The sequence below is a fragment of the Podarcis tiliguerta genome, assembly GCF_965153285.1.
Source record: "Podarcis tiliguerta genome assembly, chromosome: 5".
In the NCBI taxonomy this organism is placed as follows: Eukaryota; Metazoa; Chordata; class Lepidosauria; order Squamata; family Lacertidae; genus Podarcis; species Podarcis tiliguerta.
Window position 1 is genome coordinate 76,141,489 of NC_139538.1, and position 22,578 is coordinate 76,164,066.

Genomic DNA, 22,578 nt, shown 5'->3' on the forward strand with positions numbered 1-22,578 from the left:
CATACATACAAACCCCGCCCATCTGGCTGGGTTTCCCCAGCCACTCTGGGCAGCTCACAGCAGAATATTTAAAACACGATAAAACACAAAACATTTAAAACTTCCCTAAACAGGGCTGCCTTCAGATGCCTTTATAAAAAATGCAGCTACCAATACATAAAATACATAGTGAAACAGATACATTAAATCATAATTAAAATAAGACACAGATTAAACAATCCAAACTTGAAATTCAAATCAGGAAAGCAGGGAAATGGCAGCTCCACACAGATTGCTGCAGGGCTATGGAGCTAGAAATTATGGGACTGCAAATGATGTCACTGGAGACTGTTTCCTAGACTGTCATTTCCACCCAGGGATTGGTTCAGTAGTGGATGATGGGTGGGCAGGCAGTGCTCACATGACCTTGATTTCCTGTGGGGCCCATCATATTCTCCCAGTACGCAGTTGCAAGACAACATCAAGGTTGACCATGATGAAGCTTCACCGCCCGCTCTCCATCCCAGTATGGGGCAGGGACACAGACAACTGGAAGTTGGTTGAGTGCCACCACTTGATCCTGCTCACTACTAGATTGGTGAAATCTCTGGCTGCAAATGGGTTCAAACCCCAATTCAATCTTGAGCCACTACAGGAGGCAGAAATAAAGAACAATAGTAGTCTGGCATTTAAGTGACTTGCAAACAAGTTGTTTTTCCAGTCTGAGATACCTATTCTATGCCCTTAATTTGCAATAGATTCTTTAAATTTTATATGGCTTTAGATAAAAATTATGTGTTATATGGACCCTAATCATTTCAAATTATACTCTTTGCTTCAGTAACAGCTTGATCTGTTACTGTATCAGAAATGGCACATTTGAATTTATTCATGAAAGGCAAGACAATCCATGGTCAACAAGCCCTTTCCGCATCTCCAAGGATGGACCGACCTTAATTCTAAAATGCGTATGTGGTTACATTGATGCCGTCACTTTCCATGGATTTTCCCATTAAAATGGGAATAAATATTGGGGGTTATTTTTCAATTGGCTGCTTCATAGGGGTAAACCCAAAGATAGACTTCGATTGCTCAAGCTACGATTAAAAATATATATCAGAAAATCCAGCAAAATGATTCATTGCTACATATGTCAGCAGCATTTATCATTCACATCTTTAGCTCCAAGAGCATATAAACTTTCAAGGATGGTCAGTCAGTGGACAATGTTTATATATTACTTAGAAATCAATTTCAAGATAGAACATTCTGAACTTCCGAACAAGGAATGAGGTGCACAGATGTTACGATGGCTATTCCCCAACATATATAGATTTGATTTATATCAAAGAAAGCTCTCTCTCTCTCTCTCTCTCTCTCTCTCTCTCTCTCTCAAAACAGACCCCTCTAACCTTGCTGGAACGATGGGCTGGAGCAAATACTACTTGATAGTCTCAAGTGTTGTAAAAATGATTTTATGAATAAACTAGGGTTACCATAACGTCTGGAAAGCTCAACAACCTTTGTGTCTGGATATGAATTTTTTTTTTTTTTAATTTAGAAATTTATTTGTCATTGTCCGTATATACACAGTATACACAACAACGAAAATCAAACACCCACCCAAAGACCGGCTTCACATACACATTTGCACATACCTCCAACACTCTCATCCCATTCAGACATAATCTATAAAACATACATAGTCCAGAATATAACATGACCTATTAAAAGCATAACATGACCTAAACCCTATCTCATTCCTTCCTACTTCCTGCTTGCTATTTCTTACAACTGGCCCTGAGATCATTATTTAGTGCAATCAGAGCTCTTGGATAGAAACTATTCAGAAGGCGTGTGGTTCGTGTTTTCATTGTCCTATATCTTCTGCCCGAAGGCAACAGTTCAAAGAAGTTGTGAGCAGGATGGGTGGGATCTCTCAGGATATTGTGTGACTTCTTCAAAGTGCGAGACGTGAAGATCTCATCCAGGGTTGGTAGCTGGAGCCCTATAACATTCTGGGCAATTTTTGTTATTCTCAGTAAAGCTTTTTTATCCGTTTCAGAGCTGCTTCCATACCACGATAATATACTATAGGTTAAGACACTCTCGATGGTACTGTGATAATAGGACAGGAGTAGGTGCTGAGATAGATTCAGTCCCCTGAGCATTCTCAGGAAATACAACCTCCCCTGCACCTTCCTCACAACCATGTTAATATTTGCAGTCCATGAGAGGTCCTCAGAGATATAAATGCCCAGGTACTTAAAACTACCAACCCTCTCCACCTCCTCGCCATTTATGTGCAATGGTAAAAATACACTTTTCTTTCTCCTAAAATCAACTATGAGTTCTTTGGTTTTTTTGGTGTTAAGCATAAGATTGTTTTCTTTACACCATTGAATTAACCCCTGTACTTCTTTCCTATAAGCAGTCTCATCGTTCTCACTAATGAGCCCCACCACTGTTGTATCATCCGCAAATTTGATGATTGTGTTGGACTTATACAGTGGGGTACAATCAGATGTGTACAGGGAATAGAGAAAGGGACTTAGCACACATCCCTGAGGAGCTCCTGTGCCTAATACTAGAGTAGAAGAATAGTAAGGTCCCATTCTCACTGTCTGCGGCCTGTCAGTCAGGAAATTCCTTACCCACAGACAGATCTTCTGATGTATACCCAAACTGATCATTTTAAGAAATAACCTGTCTGGCAAAATTGCATTGAAGGCAGAACTGTAGTCCACAAACAACAGCCTTGCGTAGGTTCCCTGTCGTTCTAAATGACTCAGTACAGTGTGGACAACGATGGAAATAGCATCATCAGTAGATCTATTTCTTCTGTATGCAAACTGGAACGGGTCTAGAGTGGATGGAAGACCAGCCTTAATATGATCTAACACCAATCTCTCGAAACATTTCATAACGACAGATGTTAGGGCTATTGGTCTATAGTCATTGAGAGATACCACCACTGACTGCTTGGGGACTGGGGACAAATATGGCAACCCTAGAATAAGCTACCGTATTTTTCACTCTATAAGACGCACCAGACCACAAGACACACCTAGTTTTTGGAGGAGGAAAACAAGAAAAAAATATTCTGAATCTCAGAAGCCAGAACAGCAAGAGGGATCGCTGCACAGTGAAAGCAGCAATCCCTCTTGCTGTTCTGGCTTCTGGGATAGCTGCGCAGCCTGCATTCACTCCATAGACGCACACACATTTCCCCTTACTTTTTAGGAGGGAAAAAGTGAGTCTTATAGAGCAAAAAATACGGTAAATAGCTTTCATTGCTGCACTAAACTCAGTGTCTCTACCACTACTTCACCACATATAAAGATCTAGATATACTCCCTGGAAAAGACCCTGATGTTGGGAAAGATGGAGGGCACAAGGAGAAGGGGACGACAGAGGACGAGATGGTTGGATAGTGTTCTCGGAGCTACCAGCATGAGTTTGACCCAGCTGCGGGAGGCAGTGGAAGACAGAGGTGCCTGGTGTGCTCTGGTCCATGGGGTCACGAAAAGTTGGACATGACTAAACGACTAAACAACAACAACAACAGATATGCAAAAAACCCAATTTTTGTAAAACAAACAAAGAAGAAAACCCAAAATAACAGTGTTTGCATGATGTATCTGGAACCTTTTTGTACTTAATGCATAGGCCTTCCACAGTCACCATCTGATGATGGGAATAAAGGACAGGAATAATATTAGAACAGGAATTATATATATATAGGAGCCAATACAGGTGTAGGTCACAACTTTCGTATAAGGGAAAACATTTGGAACAGAGAAAATGGAAAAGACTGTAACAGCACAGAAGAAACAGATAGGGGGGCAGCCCACAGGTTACATTATTCTTGCTTTTAATAGCAACTGATAATGTTTATTTTGAAGAAAAAGCAGTCATGGGGCCCTGATCTGAAAGGTCTTTTTTTGGCGGGGGGGGGGGGGACATTTACTACCACGGTGCTCCCTTCCTTGCTATTTGTCCATGAAGCTTCTGTGGTGGTGAACAGCACTTTTGGGAACAAATATGAGCTGCCTTGGGTGGCAGTGTAGTTTGGCCTAATATACTGCCGAAGCCAAGATGTTGAAGGCTATGAAACATGGTTCGTAAATGTTTACAGTGTCAACGGACGTTATGAGTCTAGTTCTAGCAAGGTTATGGTTCTTTCTACTATGGGGCAAAGCGAACATTTGCTGCAACTTGGGGTGGGTGGTACTAGAATGTGATGCCCACATTGGTACTTTTCACAGAGAAGACCATGCCCATGAGAAATTTCTCATGTTAGTTTAACTAGAAATCAGAATGAAAACTAATATTCAAAAGTTGGCATACTCTAGTCTAGCTTCACTGCTCAGAATGAGTGCAACATTTCAGAATTCAGATACGAACTTTCAATGTGACAGTCTATTCCAAAATTCAAGTGCTTGTTGGCATCATCTAGGAAATATCAGAGGCTGTCAAACACTGTCAGATATAAATACCATTGCATGCCATCTGACAGATGCTATTGGATGCTAAATACTGTCCGTTACTAAAGTGCTTACCATGCCAGTGATCAGACGGCGACATCAAATGCCACATATCGAATGGCAAAATAAAATATGACAGGGCATCAAATATACAGAGAATGCTTGGCAAATATTGGAATATTCTGAAAAAATATCTGGGAAAATATTCTGCGTTAAAATTTGCAGAGGAGCAAATTGCTCTCGGCTCTTTTGGAAGCGAATCAAAGCCTTTCAGCTGCTGTTTCGATAGAGGATTTGGAACCAAGTCATGGTGTGCAGGAATAAAGTGAATTAATTAGCACTGAGCAGCATGTGTGGTCCAGCAACATCTGAAGTCTGAGATCATGTAGTGATGCTGCCCCTTTTGATGTCAATATTGCTAGTTTTTCACACAGAATCTTGGCTTTCAGAGATAACCAGAGTGATGGAGGGTAGACACAGAGTGCAGGAGTAAAGAGGAAACAGCAAGGATTAGAGAGTAGGAATGAATGGTTTGTTTATCACAATGGAGAGAGATGAGTCCCTTGTATATGTGTATGTGTGTTTTATATGGACCTATATATACATGGACCAATATATATGGGCCAATGCCTTTTAACTTATTCATACATGATCTGGTCATTGGACTGACAGATGTGTATATGAAGGAGAAAGGGCTGCTCCCATAGGCATCTGGTGTTGGTGCCTGGGTACACTGAGATAGACCTTGCTGGGGTTCTTGCACCAACTGGAGAATGCCAGGCAGCTATGTCCCCCCCCCCCCACAAGCAACCCTTGGGATGATTCATCACTCTTCTTTCCTGATGCGCTTCTGCGACACATACTGTATCCGGAGATATATGCACACAATACAATAGCAGAGTTCAAGCGGAAGCTAAGCATTGGATGTGTGGATTTCTAAGCTATTTTATTATGTACAAAACAGAACAAAAGAAAACATGGCTCCTCTCTCTTTCTTCATCCCCAAGACAGAAGAAAAACAAAAGTACTACACAATGGAACAGTGTAACTGAACTTCCGCTCTCATGACTCCAACAATATGGAATGTCAACACAGACATGTGATGAAAACAATCACACATCCTTCAACGGGAGGAATGAAATCCCAACATCTGGTTGGCTATGATGAGACATGTTTAGGATTGTGGTCTTCACATCAAGGTTGCATCTGTTTTTTATAAAAGCCTGTAAAAGGGAACCAAGATCCCTGGGAGGCTCCTATCTATTGTCTCTCTTCTTTTAACCAAATATATTTGGCCATTTATTGCCATCATAGGGATTGTAGACATGCACTTACAGTCCTAACCATGCTTGCTCAGAAACGCAGTTGGGGGTGGTGGTGAACTCCCTGTTGCATGTGGAATCCTGTACCAAATTTCCTGGGTTCAAGGCCATTAAACTCAAGCTTTTGGGTAGGCGTGAACAGTGTTAAAATGTTTTTTTGAGAATTCAGCCTGAGTCTGCTAAGAGCTGCTGCTCCAGCTGAGAACTGATATTGGTGCTGACCACTGCTGTACTTATCAAATATTGAGCACTGCTGTAGAAGCAGGTTTCTTCCTGAAAATCTCCCAGGCAGGAAACTCCATACTGAGTCCCTAGTGCTCAGTTGCCAGTATAGTTAAGAATCTATTCCTAAAGTTTAGGAGACCTAAACTTTTAGATAGTCCTACTTCCTTAAGTGAATAGGAGAGAACCATTGTCCTGGTTGGAGTGCGAAGGGGAACCCTTTACATTCAAAACTGATGCCTTTGTCCTTTTCATGCCCCACATGAATATGAGATTAAAAAAGAATAATGAGCCTCTTACTGAAATCAAGGTGTAGAATGAGCTGAAAATGCCTATTAATGTGGGACATCCTGCATAATCCATCACTGTTACATGAGGTCATAGGATCAAATAGCAGGGTTTTTCTTTTCTTTTCTTCTTAAAGGACCAGAAGCATTTGATGGCCATTCACTTTTTTAGATGAAATCCTAACAGCATTTAAACTACTGCTTTCTCATTGGCACATAAAGTCAAAATATCTCTGCATGAATGCCATAGTCTGTAAGTATCTGAGATACTTGGAGCGCATCATTTCCAGTAGTTCAGATATGTACTTTTAACCCAGTATATTCCATGCAATTTCAGTTCCGTTTATATTATTTCCACTGCTACTCTAACCCCTTTCGCCCAGAATAAGGGATGGTGGTGGATTGCTCTGCCTGATGTGGCTTAGTGAGCTGCCTTTCCCAAGGCATCGTTTTCAGAAAGTTGCTTATAAACCTGTGAGGCAGGTCATCGTTTGTGGAAAGTAAAAGCAGACCTATGCCATTGGTGCAGAGTAGGGAAAAGTGTTGAGCTGAGGCATCTCTGGCTCTGCAATAGTTGTTGGACTCAGTTCCCATCAGCTGGAGTCAGTGCAGCCAAAGTTAAGGGATGATGGGAGTTGTAGTCCACTAGCATCAGGAGGGCCAAAGGTTCCCCAGCCCTGCCATACAGAAATAAACCCAAGTAAATCAGACCAGGGGCTTCAGCAATGATTCATACACAGAGACATCATTTCTTGACAAGCATACATGGAATGGTTTATTTATTTTGCACTAAGTTTTGAATGTGAAGGCAACGTGTGGTGAAACAGAAGTGCTAATGGCTTACAGGTGGCTGAAAGAATATCACTTGGGCTACAAAGTGAAAAGCACAAAGATAAAGACAAGCAAAGGAGCCATTTTTGATTGAGTTCATTCTATAAAAGCTGTCGGTACTTAACCGCACACAGAAAACCCTATTTTGGTTTCAAAGAAATCATGAAATGAAAGGCTGCAGCGGAATCACATGGTAACAAAAGCACAGTGGCAGCAGTTCTGGCCTCCCATAAACTTCTCACCTAGTGCTCTAGAAAGAAAGGAAAATATTGGTTGAACTTTCAGAGAGCAGGAGAGACTTCCGTTGTCTTTTGAACTTCAGTGTTATCCGTGGAAAGTCAGTTTCAATTTTGTATGAAGAGAAATGCTTACCTGGTCATAAGCCTCCTTTTCATGCAAGATAAGAATTTTCACCGGGAAATTATTTGTTAGCAAATCTCAGTGTCAGCTCAATTCTGGAAAATAACTATTTGTGTTTAAGGTTGTGTTGCTTGTAAAGAAACTGCTCTTTGCTACCTGTTTATTAAGGACAATGTTCAAAATACGGCCTTTATCCTTAGAATGAGTGGTATAAAAGGGTATAAAAGTAGTATAAAATTTTATCTTACCTCCTCCGATATTGTCAGAATACAGACAGAGAGACAGAGTCATAGAAATATAAAACATGATATTCTGTGTGTGTATAGGCCTAATAGACTAGATCTGAACAGATATCTTCCTCCCCTAGTTCCATCAAGGCCCTTAGGATTAATTTGGAGTGCTCCCTGGGGCTGAAAGGAAACTGCGTGGAAAACAATGGGCTTACTTCTGACCAGACATGTGTGGGTGACACTGTTAAGCATGCAAGGTATATTGCCAAATCAGATCCACAAAGGTATACCGAGACAGGTGCCTTTTCCATGGCAGCCTCTCAGCTTTGGAATGTTCTCCTCAGAGACCTTCCAAAACTACATCCTAGATGTTGCTTGGAAGTGGTGCAAGACATTTGGATTTTGGTACCTCTGAACCAGAAGGGTTAGGGTAAAATAATTACCTTGTTACTTGTTGCAAGTATAGGGTGGGGTGGCCAGTAAATCTGACTAATCAAGAATTCAAGATCACAAACTAGGAAATAAGATTGACAAACTGTTCAAAGCCATCAACACCTTTCCTCTCACATTACCCAAATCTCACTCACACCAAAAACATTATCCACCTAGGCCAGGAAACTACTAGTATAGCCAGCACTTTTTTCTGGGGGGATGCAGGGGTATGCATACCCCCCCAAAATTGAGAATTTTTGTACTTTTGTCCATTTACTGTATTTATTATTCCCGATTTGAACGATAAAATGGTGATTTTCTTGAGTCAAAATGAGAGTACTGCTATACATTTTTTAAGGAAAAAAACAACACTGAATATAACACAGTATAACTCAGTGGGAATTAATGTGCACTTAACATAACCCTAACCATACTGGACCCTGCTTAGCTTTGCACTTGAGGCTAGGATGCTTAATCCTTGGCTGATAAATGGATTAAATTTATAGCACGTCTGGAGCCCAAGGAGCCAAAATAGGCCACACAGTTAAAGGAATGCAGAAATAAATGTACTCATACCAAGTCCTGTTAAGAAAATGCAGAGAGAATGCCTTCCATGAAATTCATTTAGAATTATAAATGGTGCTAAGAGTTTTCTAGGAATATGGCAATGAAAGGATCCATCTACATTTCAAAACAGCAAGACAATGCCATAGAGACTGTAGCCCTGACATATGTAACTTGACGAAGGCCACACATATTAACCTGAACGCAATTACAGAAAAGCCCCATGAGCTAACAGACCTATTCATCTATGGTGTGTGAAACTAAGGTCATCTCAAATTACACAATGTAGGAAGCGAGTCAGGCTGCCACTCAGAGGCTGCAGACAAAACTACTGTGTATTAAAAGCCTGGCAGCAAAACAATCCACTTCTAATCACAAACCTTTGTCCTCACCAGCTTATAGAACTACTTGCTCATTTGAGCATGGGTAGCAAAAAGCTGCTTTGGTTTTTGTTCTAAGAATCAATGAAAGCACAAGCATGGATGAATGGAAGTTGATCCACTGGAGGAAATAGGGAGCTGCCCCTCCGACCTCTGCCCTCAGTTAGCCTACAATGGCCTGCCTTCTTACAATGAATCAGGGGTTAAGCTTCCCCAGCACTGTAATACCGAGGATTTTTGTTGAAGCTTCTCCTGACCTGTTAAAGCACGGGTCTGTATCTGCTGTCTTCTTCACGCTCTCCTACCAGACACCAGAATCTGTTGTTCTAAACTGCCTTATCATTCAGCACCACGGACAGGTTCTCCCCTTGTATCTTCCGCATAAGCCAAATGTTTCAGCTACTCCATCCACCAAGCCACTTTGCCTACCTCTCAGGTTTTCTTTCTCAATCCTCTTCCTCTGCTGACATTGCCATCTTCTGCCTGTCCACTAGGAATCACCAACTGACACCCAGCAACTAGCATCCAGCTAAATACTCGCTTCTTCTGCCTCCCATCCAGCCCCAGCCAACCACACTCTCTAGCTAAGAATTCTAAACCTGCAACCGCCAATCGGAACATGAATATCTTCTATCCTTTTTTTTTTGCATACTGAGGGTTCTGTCTCCAACCCCTTTTGAATGGTCAGTTAAGCCAACTTTCACCTGACCAGATAGAAGACTTCCCCCATCAAAACATATATAGCGACAGAATACATCACACAAGCCCCACTAAAACAAACAAGATTTCATCACGCTGGGCAATGACTGTCATTCTTATTTTTGAACAGTAGGCTATGTTCCACCCACAATGAAGTCAGACGTTTCTAACGACACACCTCTCCATCCTTCATCCAGCCAAGCAAGTGGTATTATAATAGTTCAAGGACACGTTACAGTCCGAAAAAATCACCAGAAGTGGTGCAGAACAGTGAGAGATGTGGCCTGCAGAGGAGGCAGACCAGGTAGAGCATGTCATTTCAGGGGGTGAAACTTAATTTTTGCAAATTACTTCAGTGAGGGGTTTTCAGTTTTTGGGGGGCGAGGAATTATTTTTGCCATTGGACAACATTTAGCTTGGTAAGTCTATGCTTGATGGAGAAGCCCATAAACGGCTTGCAAATAGTTATTGATGAGCTGGGATGAATCCTAGGAAATAAACATTTTGGCTGACAGAGACATATATGAGAAGACCAGAGACAAACATGACTTAGCGTATAAGTAATTATATACAGTCATACCTTGGTTTTCAAACAGCTTAGTTCTCGAACATTTTGGCTCCCAAACACCGCAAACCCAGAAGTGACTGTTCCGTTTTGTGAACTATTTTTGGAAGCCGAATGTCCTACGGGGCTTCCGCAGCTTCCAAATGGCTGCAGGAACATCCTGCAGCCAATCAGAAGTTGCACTTTGGTTTTCGAACGTTTTGGAAATCAAACGGACTCTGGAATGGATTCCGTTCAACTTCCAAGGTACGATTGTAGTTGTATACTAGTGAGAGGGTGAATGAGAGGGAGTTGAGACAGTCCTTTGGTGTAAATCTAGGAGACTTCATTTCAAATACCTGCTTAGCTGTAATGCTCATTGGATGACCCTGGGCCAGTCACGATGTTCCTGTCCAAGGTTGTTGTTAGGTAAAATGGGACAAACCCCATTTCCTCTTTGAGAAAGGGTGGGATCCAATTTTTTTAAAAAAAATTAAAATAAATACTTATGGATGTTTTATGATGAAACCTAGCCCTTGGTGACCCTAATGCTTATATTAAAAATGTTTTCAAGAAACTTTGCATCCAGTAAATATGTGACTAATATTTAAATGCACAATTGGCTTAAAAAGCTAAATTTAAAAACAAAACAAAATTGGCGTTCTAAATTGTTAGAAATGAATGCAAATGCATCATAAGGATAGTAAAATATAATTAAAGTGTCAGCGGTGAAATTTAATAATCTTAAATGAAATTAAGGTAATAAATTAACCTAAAAATTAATTTAGTTTAGAATTTAGCATTGAGTTCATGAGTTAAATAATTATGTACTATTATAATTTTTTTAAAGATTGTAATGAGCAATTAATATTTAAATGTAAAATTGTATTCATAAGTATTCAGGTATGAAAGCTTATATATCTGTAGTAACATACACACTCACTCTCACACACACCCAAATCAGGTTGTAGCTTGAAAGAACTAATTTTAAACGATCTATCAATAAAATTTATTCAATGTTTTCTTGAAGACAATCCAAGGTTTGTGCAATGATTTCTCCGTATCTGAGTTATTAACATCTTACAACATTGTCTTATGCTGCCCCTGTTCTAATTTATAAAGTGTCAAAGCATTTAACCACTTGCATCCAAGAACACACACGAAGCAGTTGTTGTGTAGCCAGTAGCTCTCTAGTCCTCTTCTATTTTATGTAGTATTTCTGTTTCCTTTTTCTTTTCAGCGCTGCTTTTTCCATGACACAGTGCACAAAACCACTCTAAAACCTTTTCAAAATTAAAATGTTGTGCGTGCTTGCAGAGAGGGGGAGAGAGAGCATAAATTTTAAGATTTGAATCTGAAAAGTACTGTGGGCACAAGTCATGATTTTGGTGGGTGGCCGGATTAGAGGTGGTCTGACCACAGTGCCTGATCTTCTAAGAAGACATGACTGTCTGAAAGGCATTTCTTCTGACTTACCTCAGAGAGAAGTCAAGTTTGGACTGCAATCAAAGCCAATAGATGAAGTGACTTGATCCTGATAAGTAATGAAAAAGTATATACAGAATAACAATCTGTAAAGAAGGGACCCATCAACGTTTCACTGGTAGGACGGGGTGCCTAGAATTTTATGGGGCAGACTAGGGGTATGCCTTCTAAGGCATTGTGTTCCCTCAGTAAACCTGACAGCAGAATCAGACATGGCATATATATATCCTTCAGGTACACCCAGTATACCTGAAGGAGTGTCTCCAACCCCATTGTTCTGCCTGGAAACTGAGGTCCAGCGCCGAGGGCCTTCTGGCGGTTCCCTCAATATGAGAAGCCAAGTTACAGGGAACCAGGCAGAGGGCCTTCTCAGTAGTGGTGCCCGCCCTGTGGAACGCCCTCCCATCAGATGTCAAGGAAATAAACAACTATCTGACTTTTAGAAGACATCTGAAGGCATGGGAAGTTTTTAATGTTTGATGTTTTATCGTGTTTTTAATATTCTGTTGGGAGCCACCCAGAGTGGCTTGGGAAACCCACCAGATAGGCAGGGTATAAATAAAGATAAAGGGACCCCTGACCATTAGGTCCAGTCATGGCCGACTCTGGGGTTGCGGTGCTCATCTCGCTTTATTGGCCGAGGGAGCCAGCGTACAGCTTCTGGGTCATGTGGCCAGCATGACTAAGCTGCTTCTGGTGAACCAGAGCAGTGCACGGAAACACTGTTTACCTTCCCGCCGGAGCGGTACGTATTTATCTACTTGCACTTTGATGTGCTTTCGACAAATATTATTATTATATTTATATACACACAAGCTATTGTATTAGGGGAATGGATGGAACCCACACAAAGCTAAATGTTGTTATGTCAGATCATCTTCTGCATTATTTCAGCAGTCTTTCCTAGCTCCTCTTACCAGCATCTAAAGCTTTTAGGCTTTTGGATTTTCCATTTAGCCCGAGGTTTTGTACATGTAATCAAATTGTGGGAAACAAAACCAAAACCAACCCCCCCCCCCCCCAAATTGCTGAGGATTTGCAGCTCCCTTGTACGCAGCAAGGTGACATGGTGGACCATTGATCATTTCACAAAGAAGACTGTTAAGTTAAGTTACTAAATCAAAACAGAAAAATAACTGATGGGAAAATGGCTTTCCTATTCATTTTTTGCATGTGTTCAAGGTGTACAGCCGACCATAATGCTCTGCATTTATATGGAAATGAAGGCAGCCTAGGGACTGGGTGTATTAATGTTCTTGCTCTAATATAATAGCCCGTGATTTTGTGATGCTATCTACATCTAGCCACAATCATCATGCCTAGCCAAGGTTGCAATAAGCAAGCAAATGGAGTTACCAGTACAGTGAAACAATCATTCACAACTTACGTAACTGTTTTAAAAACAGAAACAGAATGTCACTTATGGGTGCCAAATAAATAAACCAAGTCAGGAGTTATACAAAATTATGCTGATGGTGCCTATTTAGCAGTGTTTATGAGGGGGCAGCCATGTTTCTTCTGTCAAATTCCCCCAGGGAACAATGCATCATCACCAAGCTTTGTTGATCCCAGGGGGACTTGCTCTATGTTCAATCTAGGCACATGGCAGCAAGGAGCTCTGTGGGGAGAATGGAGACACAATATAATAATAATAATATAATAATAATAATAATAATTAATAAAATTATTTATACTCCGCCCATCTGGCTGGGCTTCCCCAGCCACTCTGGGCGGCTTCCAACAAAATATTAAAATACAGTAATGCATCAAACATTAAAAGCTTCCCTAAACAGGGCTGCCTTCAGGTGTCTTCTAAAAGTCTGGTAGTTGTTGTTCTCTTTGACATCTGGTGGGAGGGCGTGCCACAGGGCGGGCGCCACTACCGAGAAGGCCCTCTGCCTGGTTCCCTGTAACCTGGCTTCTTGCAGTGAGGGAACCGCCAGAAGGCCCTCGGCACTGGACCTCAGTGTCCGGGTAGAACGATGGGGGTGGAGACGCTCCTTCAGATATAGGTTTAAAAGGAAAACTTTGTTGGATCAGAGGCAGTGCACAACCCTCAGACCACTTCACAACAGAATCTACTGAACTGCAGATTCTGAAGTGGATCATTGATCCAATCTGGGTCAATATTTGCCCGGATTACAATCATAGACTCATAGAGTTGGACGGGCCCTCAAAGGTCATCTAATCCATCCCCCTTCAACGCAGGAATTTCAACTAAAGCATCCGAAACAGATGGCCGTCCAACATCTGTTTAAAAACCTCCAAGGAAGGAGAGTTCACCACTTCTCATGGTGGGCTGTTCCACTGCTGAACAGCTCTTAGTGTCAGAAAGCTTTTCCGAATGTTTATTCGGAATCTTGAAGCCATTGGTTTGAGTCCTGCCAATGAATTGCTACAGATCAAACCCCACTGAGGTACTCACAACATCGCTGACTTTTAAAATGCTGTTTAAGGGAATCAGTTCACACATGCAGCTATGAGTCATTGAGGGTTGGTTTGCACATAGTTAAGAACTGCCACCGAATGGTGGTTTGCATGTTAAACGGATATCGTAGACCGATACATCATGTATAGAACTTTTCTATAACCTTCAATCCCTGCACAGAAATTTTTGTTAGTGGAGTCAGAGCACACATTCAGTTGAGTCATCAGCTGCTAGGAAGCCACTTAAGGGAGGATGTATAGCTCAAGTAGCACACTGCATGCTTTGCATGCAACATCTCAAATTCAACCCCAGGCATCTCAAGATGGGGCAGAGGGATTCCTTTCTAGAACTCTGGAAGGTCTTGTCTGTCAGCATAGATAATACTGTTCTAGCAAAACCAGTGTAATGACTCAGCATGAGTCAGTATCCTATGTTCTGCTTAATGACTTCTGATGATGTACCTGCATGTCTAAATTGACAAAACAAGAAGGTGTGGCTATTAAATAATATCTTCTCTTTGTATTTTTTGCTGTTGCATATTAATCATGGATAAGGCCACATTATATGAGAGTGATTTTGAGCAGTCTTACGTTCCCCCACCCCACCACCAAAACAAGGTGCATCTTTTCAGAAAGTTTAATGTGAGGAGAAGAAGAAATTCTCTCCCCGTCTCTTCGTCAACCATGAGGGAATTTATTCTTGTGCTCAGTCTAGTTAATGTTTCATACTACCCTCTAGTAAAGTTCAAGTCAGAACAGAGCTCGTCTGGGTTTTGCGAGGATAATCCCTTTTGCAAGCCCTGTGCAGGCACCCATCAGAAGGCTATCTGTCTAAGTTCACCAGAGCATCTCATGATCTGGGTGTCAGGCTGATGGTAAGATTTCATCAATAAGCAGCATAGAGCTGTCCGATCAATACAAGCCTAGATAACCTCATGCTATTTCCCCTGCCCCATGGGTGAAGAGGAATGATGCGTGTTCATACTTGGAACTGAAGCACAGCGAAGAGTCCCAAGAGAGAGAGAAGCTTTTGGTGGAGAAAATACTTAAATAAGTTAACCCTGTGCTCATTCTGTTGCCATCACAGCACAGGTTTGGCTCTGGATAGTTATTGAACCACTGCTGCAAAGAGATAGCATCTTTTGGGACAGAAAGGGAAATAAAGTCAACTTGTCATCATTGTACAGTGGTACCTCGGGTTACAAACAGCTTGGGTTACAAACAGTTTGGGTTACAGACTCTGCTAACCCTGAAGTAGTACCTTGGGTTAAGAACTTTACCTCAGCATGAGAACAGAAATTTCACGGCGACAGCAGCAAGAGGCCCCATTAGCTAAAGTGGTACCTCAGGTTGAGAACGGTTTCAGGTTAAGAATGGACCTCAGAATGAATTAAGTTCGAAACCAGAGGTAGCACTGTCTTGGACTGATTCAATTGTAGTTATTTTGAGAGTGGCACCATTTTAACACCACTGGGAAGGAAATTCTTTGTTGTTTGCTTTCAGTCTGCTCACATCTGTGCTGTCCATTAGTTTGCCAAGATGGGAAGGGCCATAACTTGAGATGTGAAGGCCTCAGGAGGGAGAAACACAGGGAATTCCCTTCCCCCTCCCATTTCTGGGTGTGTGTCCCCCACACACCTTCACATCTCAAGCCATTGCTCAGTGGTATAGAGCAACTGCTTTGCATGCAGAAGAGTTTCAATGCCCAGCATCTGCAAGTAGGCTAGGAAAGAACCCTGCTTGAAACTTTGGAGAGATGATGATGATGAGGATGATATTTGTGTACCACCCTTTACCAACAGGTCTCAGGGCATTTGGAACATAAAACCACAATATAGAAACAAAAAATACATAATAAAAACAAAAACAACCCAATAACCCCGCCTCCCTTCCCAACACATTTTATATGGGACTGGCAGTCAGTAGAGACAATACTGAACTAAATGCACCAATTGTCTGACTCAGTCTGACCACTTGGCTCATTTTTTATTTTTTAAAAAAATGAACGTATCAAAGTGATATACAGCAGAAAGCAGTTAACAGTCTCATTAGAACAAATATACAATAGAAAAACAGTAAAGCAGTAGTATAAAAGCTAAGGCTGTGCACAGCCCCCCCTGTTCTTGCCCCAAATCAATTTAGGGGTGCAGCTAATGTTTAAATGCAGCTGCATCTCCTTCGCCCTGCACCTCACTAAGAGAAAGAGGGTTCACTCTGCTGGCTGCTGCTTTGCAAGTGAATGGGGAAGACACTTGTGAGCCTGCAGGATTCGACCCTAGTGGGGAATACACCAGTAAAACAGACCTCTGCAGCTTTCCAACCCAGGCCCTATTAGCAGCTCCAGGCAGCCCGGCCCAATCCAGGGCAGCCCAGAGTTCTCCTGACCCCAATAAGCCCAAGCTTGGATCCTTGAAAATGTGCTATTTACCAATTGTACCATCCATGCACAAGGGGGAGATAGCAGTATGTTGGGAGAATCCCAAGCTTTGAAGAACTTGGCGGGGGGGAGCATCTTAGGGAGGAAAAACCCCTAAAGAAGGAAAATACCCAAACAGCCAGTATGGAATGTTTATGTTCAGTAGGTACCCAATTCTGATTTACTGTTGTGGGATGGAAAATTGGGAGGCAGAAGAGAAAATGGAGTGGATTATTCTGGGAGGAAGGCATGGCTGGCACCTGGAGGAGGAACACATCGCAAAGCAGCCTTTTCTTGTGTGGCCCACTTGTAAAGCAAATAAATGAAAATTTGCTTTATCTGAAGTCTGCCACTTCACCCTACCTAATGCAGCCCTGAGAAGCATTAGGTATTTAGACCTAATTCTGATTCACATTAAAGGCAGATTTTGCCAATCTATGTTCCTAAGACTTTTCACGTAAGGTTACTGCCAATTAAAACCCCACTGTACATCTCCTCTGTCTTTGTCTTTAGAAGAGGTATAGGAATAATCATGGCCAGATAATAGGATCACCACAGCTCAGAGAGATAACACACTGAAAATACTTGCTAATGAATCTCTGTATCCCCCCCACTCCCTGTGTGCTTTCTCCTTACAACCTGCCCTACAGAAACAAAACAGTTTCTCAGCTGCAGCAATGCCTACAAAGAAAACTCATTATTAGCTGAAGATTTGCAGAGAAGTTTGCTCTGCCAGCCAAGTTTGGTGAGTGCCCCCAAGCCTCAAGCAAGAGACCTTAAAATTTTTAAAGTCTCGGTGACTTGCACGAAATAGCTTGAGCTATCGAAAACTGAGATCTTCTAAAGCAGCGATTCTTAAACTATGTGCTGAAAGAGAACAGCAAGTGTGCCGTGAGAAATAAATTAGAAGTTTCCTGTAAGTTGAAAGCACCTCCCCGCAGATGAGACTGCCTGTTGTGTTTCACTGTGGGATGCACTGCTCTGGCATTGCCACATTCTACCACATTCCTATTTGCACTGCAAGATTAGATAGATAGATAGATAGATAGATAGATAGATAGATAGACAGACAGACAGACAGACAGACAGACAGACATGCCCCTTAATCACTGCAACGTCAAAATTTCAGGCATTCAGCCTGGACACACAAGCGAGAAAGTGCGTTGTGGGATAGTGTGTGCGCAGATGGCATATTGAGGCAGCATCACTCACCTGACCTCTGATTGGCTGTGTTGCTGCTGCTTGTCAGGAGGTAGAGAAGTGGTGGCGGCACCGTTTACCTTCCTGCTGGTGTGGTACCTATTTATCTACTTGCACTTTGATGTGCTTTCAAACTGCTAGGTTGGCAGGAGCAGGGACCAAGCAATGGGAGCTCACCCCGTCGTGCAGATTTGAACCGCCGACCTTCTGATCGGCAAGTCCTAGGCTCTGTGGTTTAACCCACAGAGCCACCCGCGTCCCCATGCATAGAAACAGGGCTTAAATTGGAGCCATGTATAGGGTTGACTCCATTCAAAGCTAGCATTTGAGGAGACGTCAGGTACTCGGCCATTTGTGACTTGTTAAATCTGTGATGAAGGATTCACCCATGGTTACAGTCTCCACCACTGCATGCTGCAGGCATCAAGCATTAAATGTGCAAATGTGGGTACACACTCTAGGTGTTGTATATTCATTTCTTGCCCAAGAACTGGTATCAGCTGCCAACTCTTATCATCATGTTCTATAAATCACGAAACTGTTTTGCAATTTGTGTAATGAGGGGGAAAAAGGTTGTTTGGGTTTTTAAGGTGTGTTTTTTTTCTCCTTTCAAATTCAGCATATTCTATAGAAAGAAAAAGCTTGCTGTGAAAGAGCTTAAAGAGGAAGTTAATAGTGCCATAAAATATGCATAATGTTTTAGTGAGAATCCATCTTCTTTTAGAAGCTCCTTAGAATTTAAGGCCTTAATGGGGTTGAGTATTTCTTGTGAAGGAAGAGTGGGAAAGACCGACAACGAGAATTATCTTTTCATTTTTAGAAAGACATTATTTTCTTGTAATTGCAGCTTTCTGTGGTGATTAAAAAGCAATGCAAAATCTTTTGATTGAATAGATCTGTCTTCTTGTCTGAAAATTTTAGTTCTGATGGGTATACTGCCTTATAAATTTCATTAAAAAATTATTAAAACTTATATGGCTGCCCATTAAAGTCCTTAATAATTGTGTTACATGGACAGAATGAGTGCCATCTGTTTTTCCCTTAGCACAACAGCTGAGTGGTAATCCAATTTATGCATTCCCCTTAATACATTCTTCTCGCTGTTTCAAATAAAATGCATTTTCTCTTTGACAATAAGCTTCACTAATTGCAACCTGGGCATAGGACTGATGCCTCGTGTGTGCATGTGTGTGTGTGTATCAGCATTCACTGCTACTAACATTTTGAAATGGCCTTTAATTATTTTAATTGCTTTTTAAAAACACTCTGCTTTTTATGTGAACTTCAAATCCCCTTTGCTGGATAGTATAGAAAGTGTACACTGAATGAGGCAGGAACTGAAGCCCTTGCTAGGTGTTTGCTTCCGTTCCAAGACATGCGTGAAAGTGGGGACACACTGCCCAAGTAGGTTTTGAACTTCCTCAGGGAGTGAACACAAAGAGAGCAGGCAGCCTTCTGTAGACGTTTGCCGTCCAACATCTGGGTGGTTGTCATACAGTAATGTCACAACGGCCTACCACTGAGTGTTAGTACAGCAATGCTGCTCACGTCTGTTCAGAAATAAACTCCATTGAACTCAGTGGGGCATATTCCCAGGTAGGGATCGGGAGAAATTCAATTCCATTCATATACAAAGGCAAACTTTCTGTTTCCAAAACAATGCACAAATCAAAACAGAGCTGCCATTCAAAAAAATTGTACTTCTCTGAATTTTGCATTGCTGTTCTCCAGCCATGTTTGCAAAAATACCTACACTGTGCACAACTATGCACATATCAGTAAAAATAACATACAAGAAATGCAATATAAGAGGGGATTTGTTTTTACAAAAAAAATTAGGCAAAGTTGCATACAAATGTGGATATTGGGGGGAAATAATTAAAATGCTGACAAATTTTCATGATGGTGTTTTTAAAAATCACAAGCTGCTGTGGAAATGTGGAGAACTGAGTTTAAGCTTGGAGAAATGAGAAACGGGAAGATCGAAATTCATCATTTTGCCTATACTCTTCCCAGGTATGTGGATTTAGGACTGGAGCGCTAAGCTTCAATATATAAAACCTCATTAAGAGACTTTGTCCCTTTTCTCCTAAATCTGAAATGACATCCCCTAACATCCACCTAACATATAGCATAAGAGAAGAAGAACATACATTGAGAAAATATTGGAAAATGTTTATTCCCAACTGAAGAGCCCAATAAAGCTGTTAGAAAGTCCCTCATAATACTCCAGGTATTCCTGACAACAACAGACAAAAGTTCAGGTAGAGTTCACAAAGAATTTAAGGAATCTGTGAAGTCAAGACAATGGTGGCTGTGAAACTTAGGGGGACAGTTCCACTATCAGTTACAGATGGTTCCTCATGCCTGTTTTTCATGCATCTATCTCCTGATGTCATTGACGTCTTCATAAAGACTTCAGGGCATGAGTAACTGTTTCCACAACTGCTGCCTGAATGGTAAGCTTAGGCTGCAATTCTAAACACAATTCAGGCCATCTGATGTTTTGTTGGAGCTGCGCATTTGAAGCTCCTGGTGTAAAGGTGTTGTATGTGTGAGAGGAGAGAGAGAGAGAGAGAGCAGCTGTGGAGGCCACAATTTGAACAGAACCTGCAGAGAGGGAGATCTAATCCTTTCTCCAGCCCAGTCAAAATTGGCAATCCCCACAACTTCTTTTACAAAAAGAACATTTCCTTGGGCTCCAAACATGAAGCTCCAACATGACATCTCTGGCTCTTTCAGCTTTGAGAGTAAGTCCAGGTGAACTCTGTGAAATTTACAGAGGATCATACTGCACATTTCTCATTTGCAATAATGAGAGAGAAAGGAGGCTCTTCAGATAGAGAGTGAGCTTAAGAAGCAGAACCAGACTCCATGATTACACACCAGCTGTCCTTATTTCCTGGTGGTTGTCTCCAGTAAAAATCTTCATTCTGACATTTATATCTCACTCCTGATAGGGGTCGAAGAATGTCAGTTTTGATAGCTCTCTCAGTCTCTTGTTTTCCCCGTCTTCAGTTCAGTTAAAGCGATTTCCACATCAGTTTGCACATTTTTTAAAAGTCTGAAAAAATAAATAAATCTGGGTTTTCATGCACACTAATTAATGCATTTTTGCTAGCAATTTCCCCTAATAAAACACATTGTCAAACATTATTGTTGCTCATAGACATATTTGTGCACACTCCCTTCTAATGTATGCCATCTTTGTAGGAGGAGAATGCATCATAAAATTTGGAACAGTTCAGATTTTGAAGGACAACTGTGTTTTGATGCAAGTATTGGAAGAGGACGTTTGTCCACAAACAGCTTTCTGAGTCATGTGGCTAGCATGACTAAATTGCTTCTGGCACAGCGTGACACCGTGATGGAAACCAGAGTGCACGGAAATGCCATTTACCTTCCCGCTGCAGCGGTACCTACTTATCTACTTGCGCTGGCGTGCTTTCAAACTGCTAGGCTGGCAGGAGCTGAGACAGAGCCACAGGAGCTCACCCCATCACAGGGATTCGAACTGCCAACCTTCTGATCAGCAAGCCCAAGAGGCTCAGTGGTTTAGACCACAGTGCCACCTGTGTCCTTTAAGCTGGCAGTAACAGTGGGCAGAGGCAGTCATTGTCTGGCATCCCAATGACACAGCAGTTTCATGTGAGTTAGGGTTATCTTTTCTCATCAAACTGAGCCCAAACTATTCCATGATTCCCTAACATTTTGGGCTGGTTTTGGAGAGGCAGCCTACAACAACTGAAGGGGAGCTTCAGCGTGAGATCACAATAGCCATTCCTTGGAGCTGGCAGCATTAGCATGATGTTACCATGTCCAGTCTTTGCCCTTCAGTCAAGCAGTGTCAGAATGAGATCACAATGGCTAGTCCCTCTCCCTAAAGCAGTAATCATAATCATGAAGTCACAATGCCCAGTCTGCCTCCTTCAAGCAGGCTGCACCACCAGAAGGCCACAATGTTCAGTCAAGCAGGACAAGGTTGCTATGGGAGTCCCTCTCTTTCAAGTAGAAGGGGATATATTGCATTCTGAAGCCATCAATCTTCTTGAAGCTGGCAGTAAAAAGGTAAAAGGTAAAGCACCCCTAGATGGTTGAGTCCGGTGAAAGGCGACTATGGGGTGCAACACTCATCTTGCTTTCAGGCAGAGGGAGCCAGCGTTTGTCCACAGATAGCTTTCTGGATCATGTGGCCAGCATGACTAAACTGCTTCTGTTGCAACGGAACACTGTGACAAAAACCAGAGCGCATGGAAACGCTGTTTACCTTCCTGCCACAGCTGTATCTATTTACCTCCTTGCACTGGTGTGCTTTTGAACTGCTTTATTGGCAGGAGGTGGGATGGAGAAATGGGCGCTTACTCTGTTGCAGGGATTTGAACTGCTGACCTGATTGGCAAGCCCAAGAGGCTCAGTGATTTAGACCACAGCGCCACCACCGTTCCTGGTTAACCCATGCCTAAGTTTTAATTCCAGTGAATGTACCCTGAATATGATTTAGTTGACTATAACCCTTTGGCTCCATTCTTGGTTGGTTCTAGATCCTGCCACCATCATTCTGCATCCCCAGAGAAATTGCTCCAAGGGAATGAAGAGCTTGACAGAAATGAAAAAGGTGGTTCTACTGAATAAAATTTATTGAATGGAATGTCACAATACCATTAACCAAACAGATCTGATTTATAGCTGTCAACGTTTCCCTTTTTTAAAGGG

General features: G+C 41.9%; 1 protein-coding gene and 2 long non-coding RNA genes across 6 annotated transcripts in view; 1 reads left to right on the forward strand and 2 right to left on the reverse strand.

The window, feature by feature from the left end:
• Positions 1–22,578, forward strand: part of LOC310677312 (uncharacterized protein) — a 62,399-nt gene that overhangs the window by 17,032 nt on the left and 22,789 nt on the right. The window contains exon 1 of one of the 3 annotated variants that reach the window (XM_083440140.1): positions 21,751–21,940. The exons of 1 other annotated variant lie outside the window; for it this stretch is intronic. In XM_083440140.1, coding sequence (XP_083296266.1) covers positions 21,766–21,940 — 175 coding nt within the window. In that variant the 5' untranslated portion in view covers positions 21,751–21,765. Of the gene's footprint in view, positions 1–21,750; positions 21,941–22,578 lie in introns of those variants that run through there. One more of the 3 variants, XR_014511053.1, reaches the window with a different exon arrangement.
• Positions 7,046–9,630, reverse strand: LOC310678138. Its single transcript, XR_014511645.1, has 2 exons — positions 7,501–9,630; positions 7,046–7,378 (listed from the first exon to the last, which is right to left on the reverse strand). It is a non-coding gene; the product is annotated as an uncharacterized lncRNA (long non-coding RNA).
• On the reverse strand, positions 20,020–21,666 carry LOC310677357. Of its 2 annotated transcripts, none has more exons than XR_014511122.1 (2): positions 21,266–21,666; positions 20,020–20,929 (listed from the first exon to the last, which is right to left on the reverse strand). It is a non-coding gene; the product is annotated as an uncharacterized lncRNA (long non-coding RNA). The 2 variants fall into 2 exon arrangements; XR_014511123.1 differs by having other exon boundaries at positions 21,574–21,657.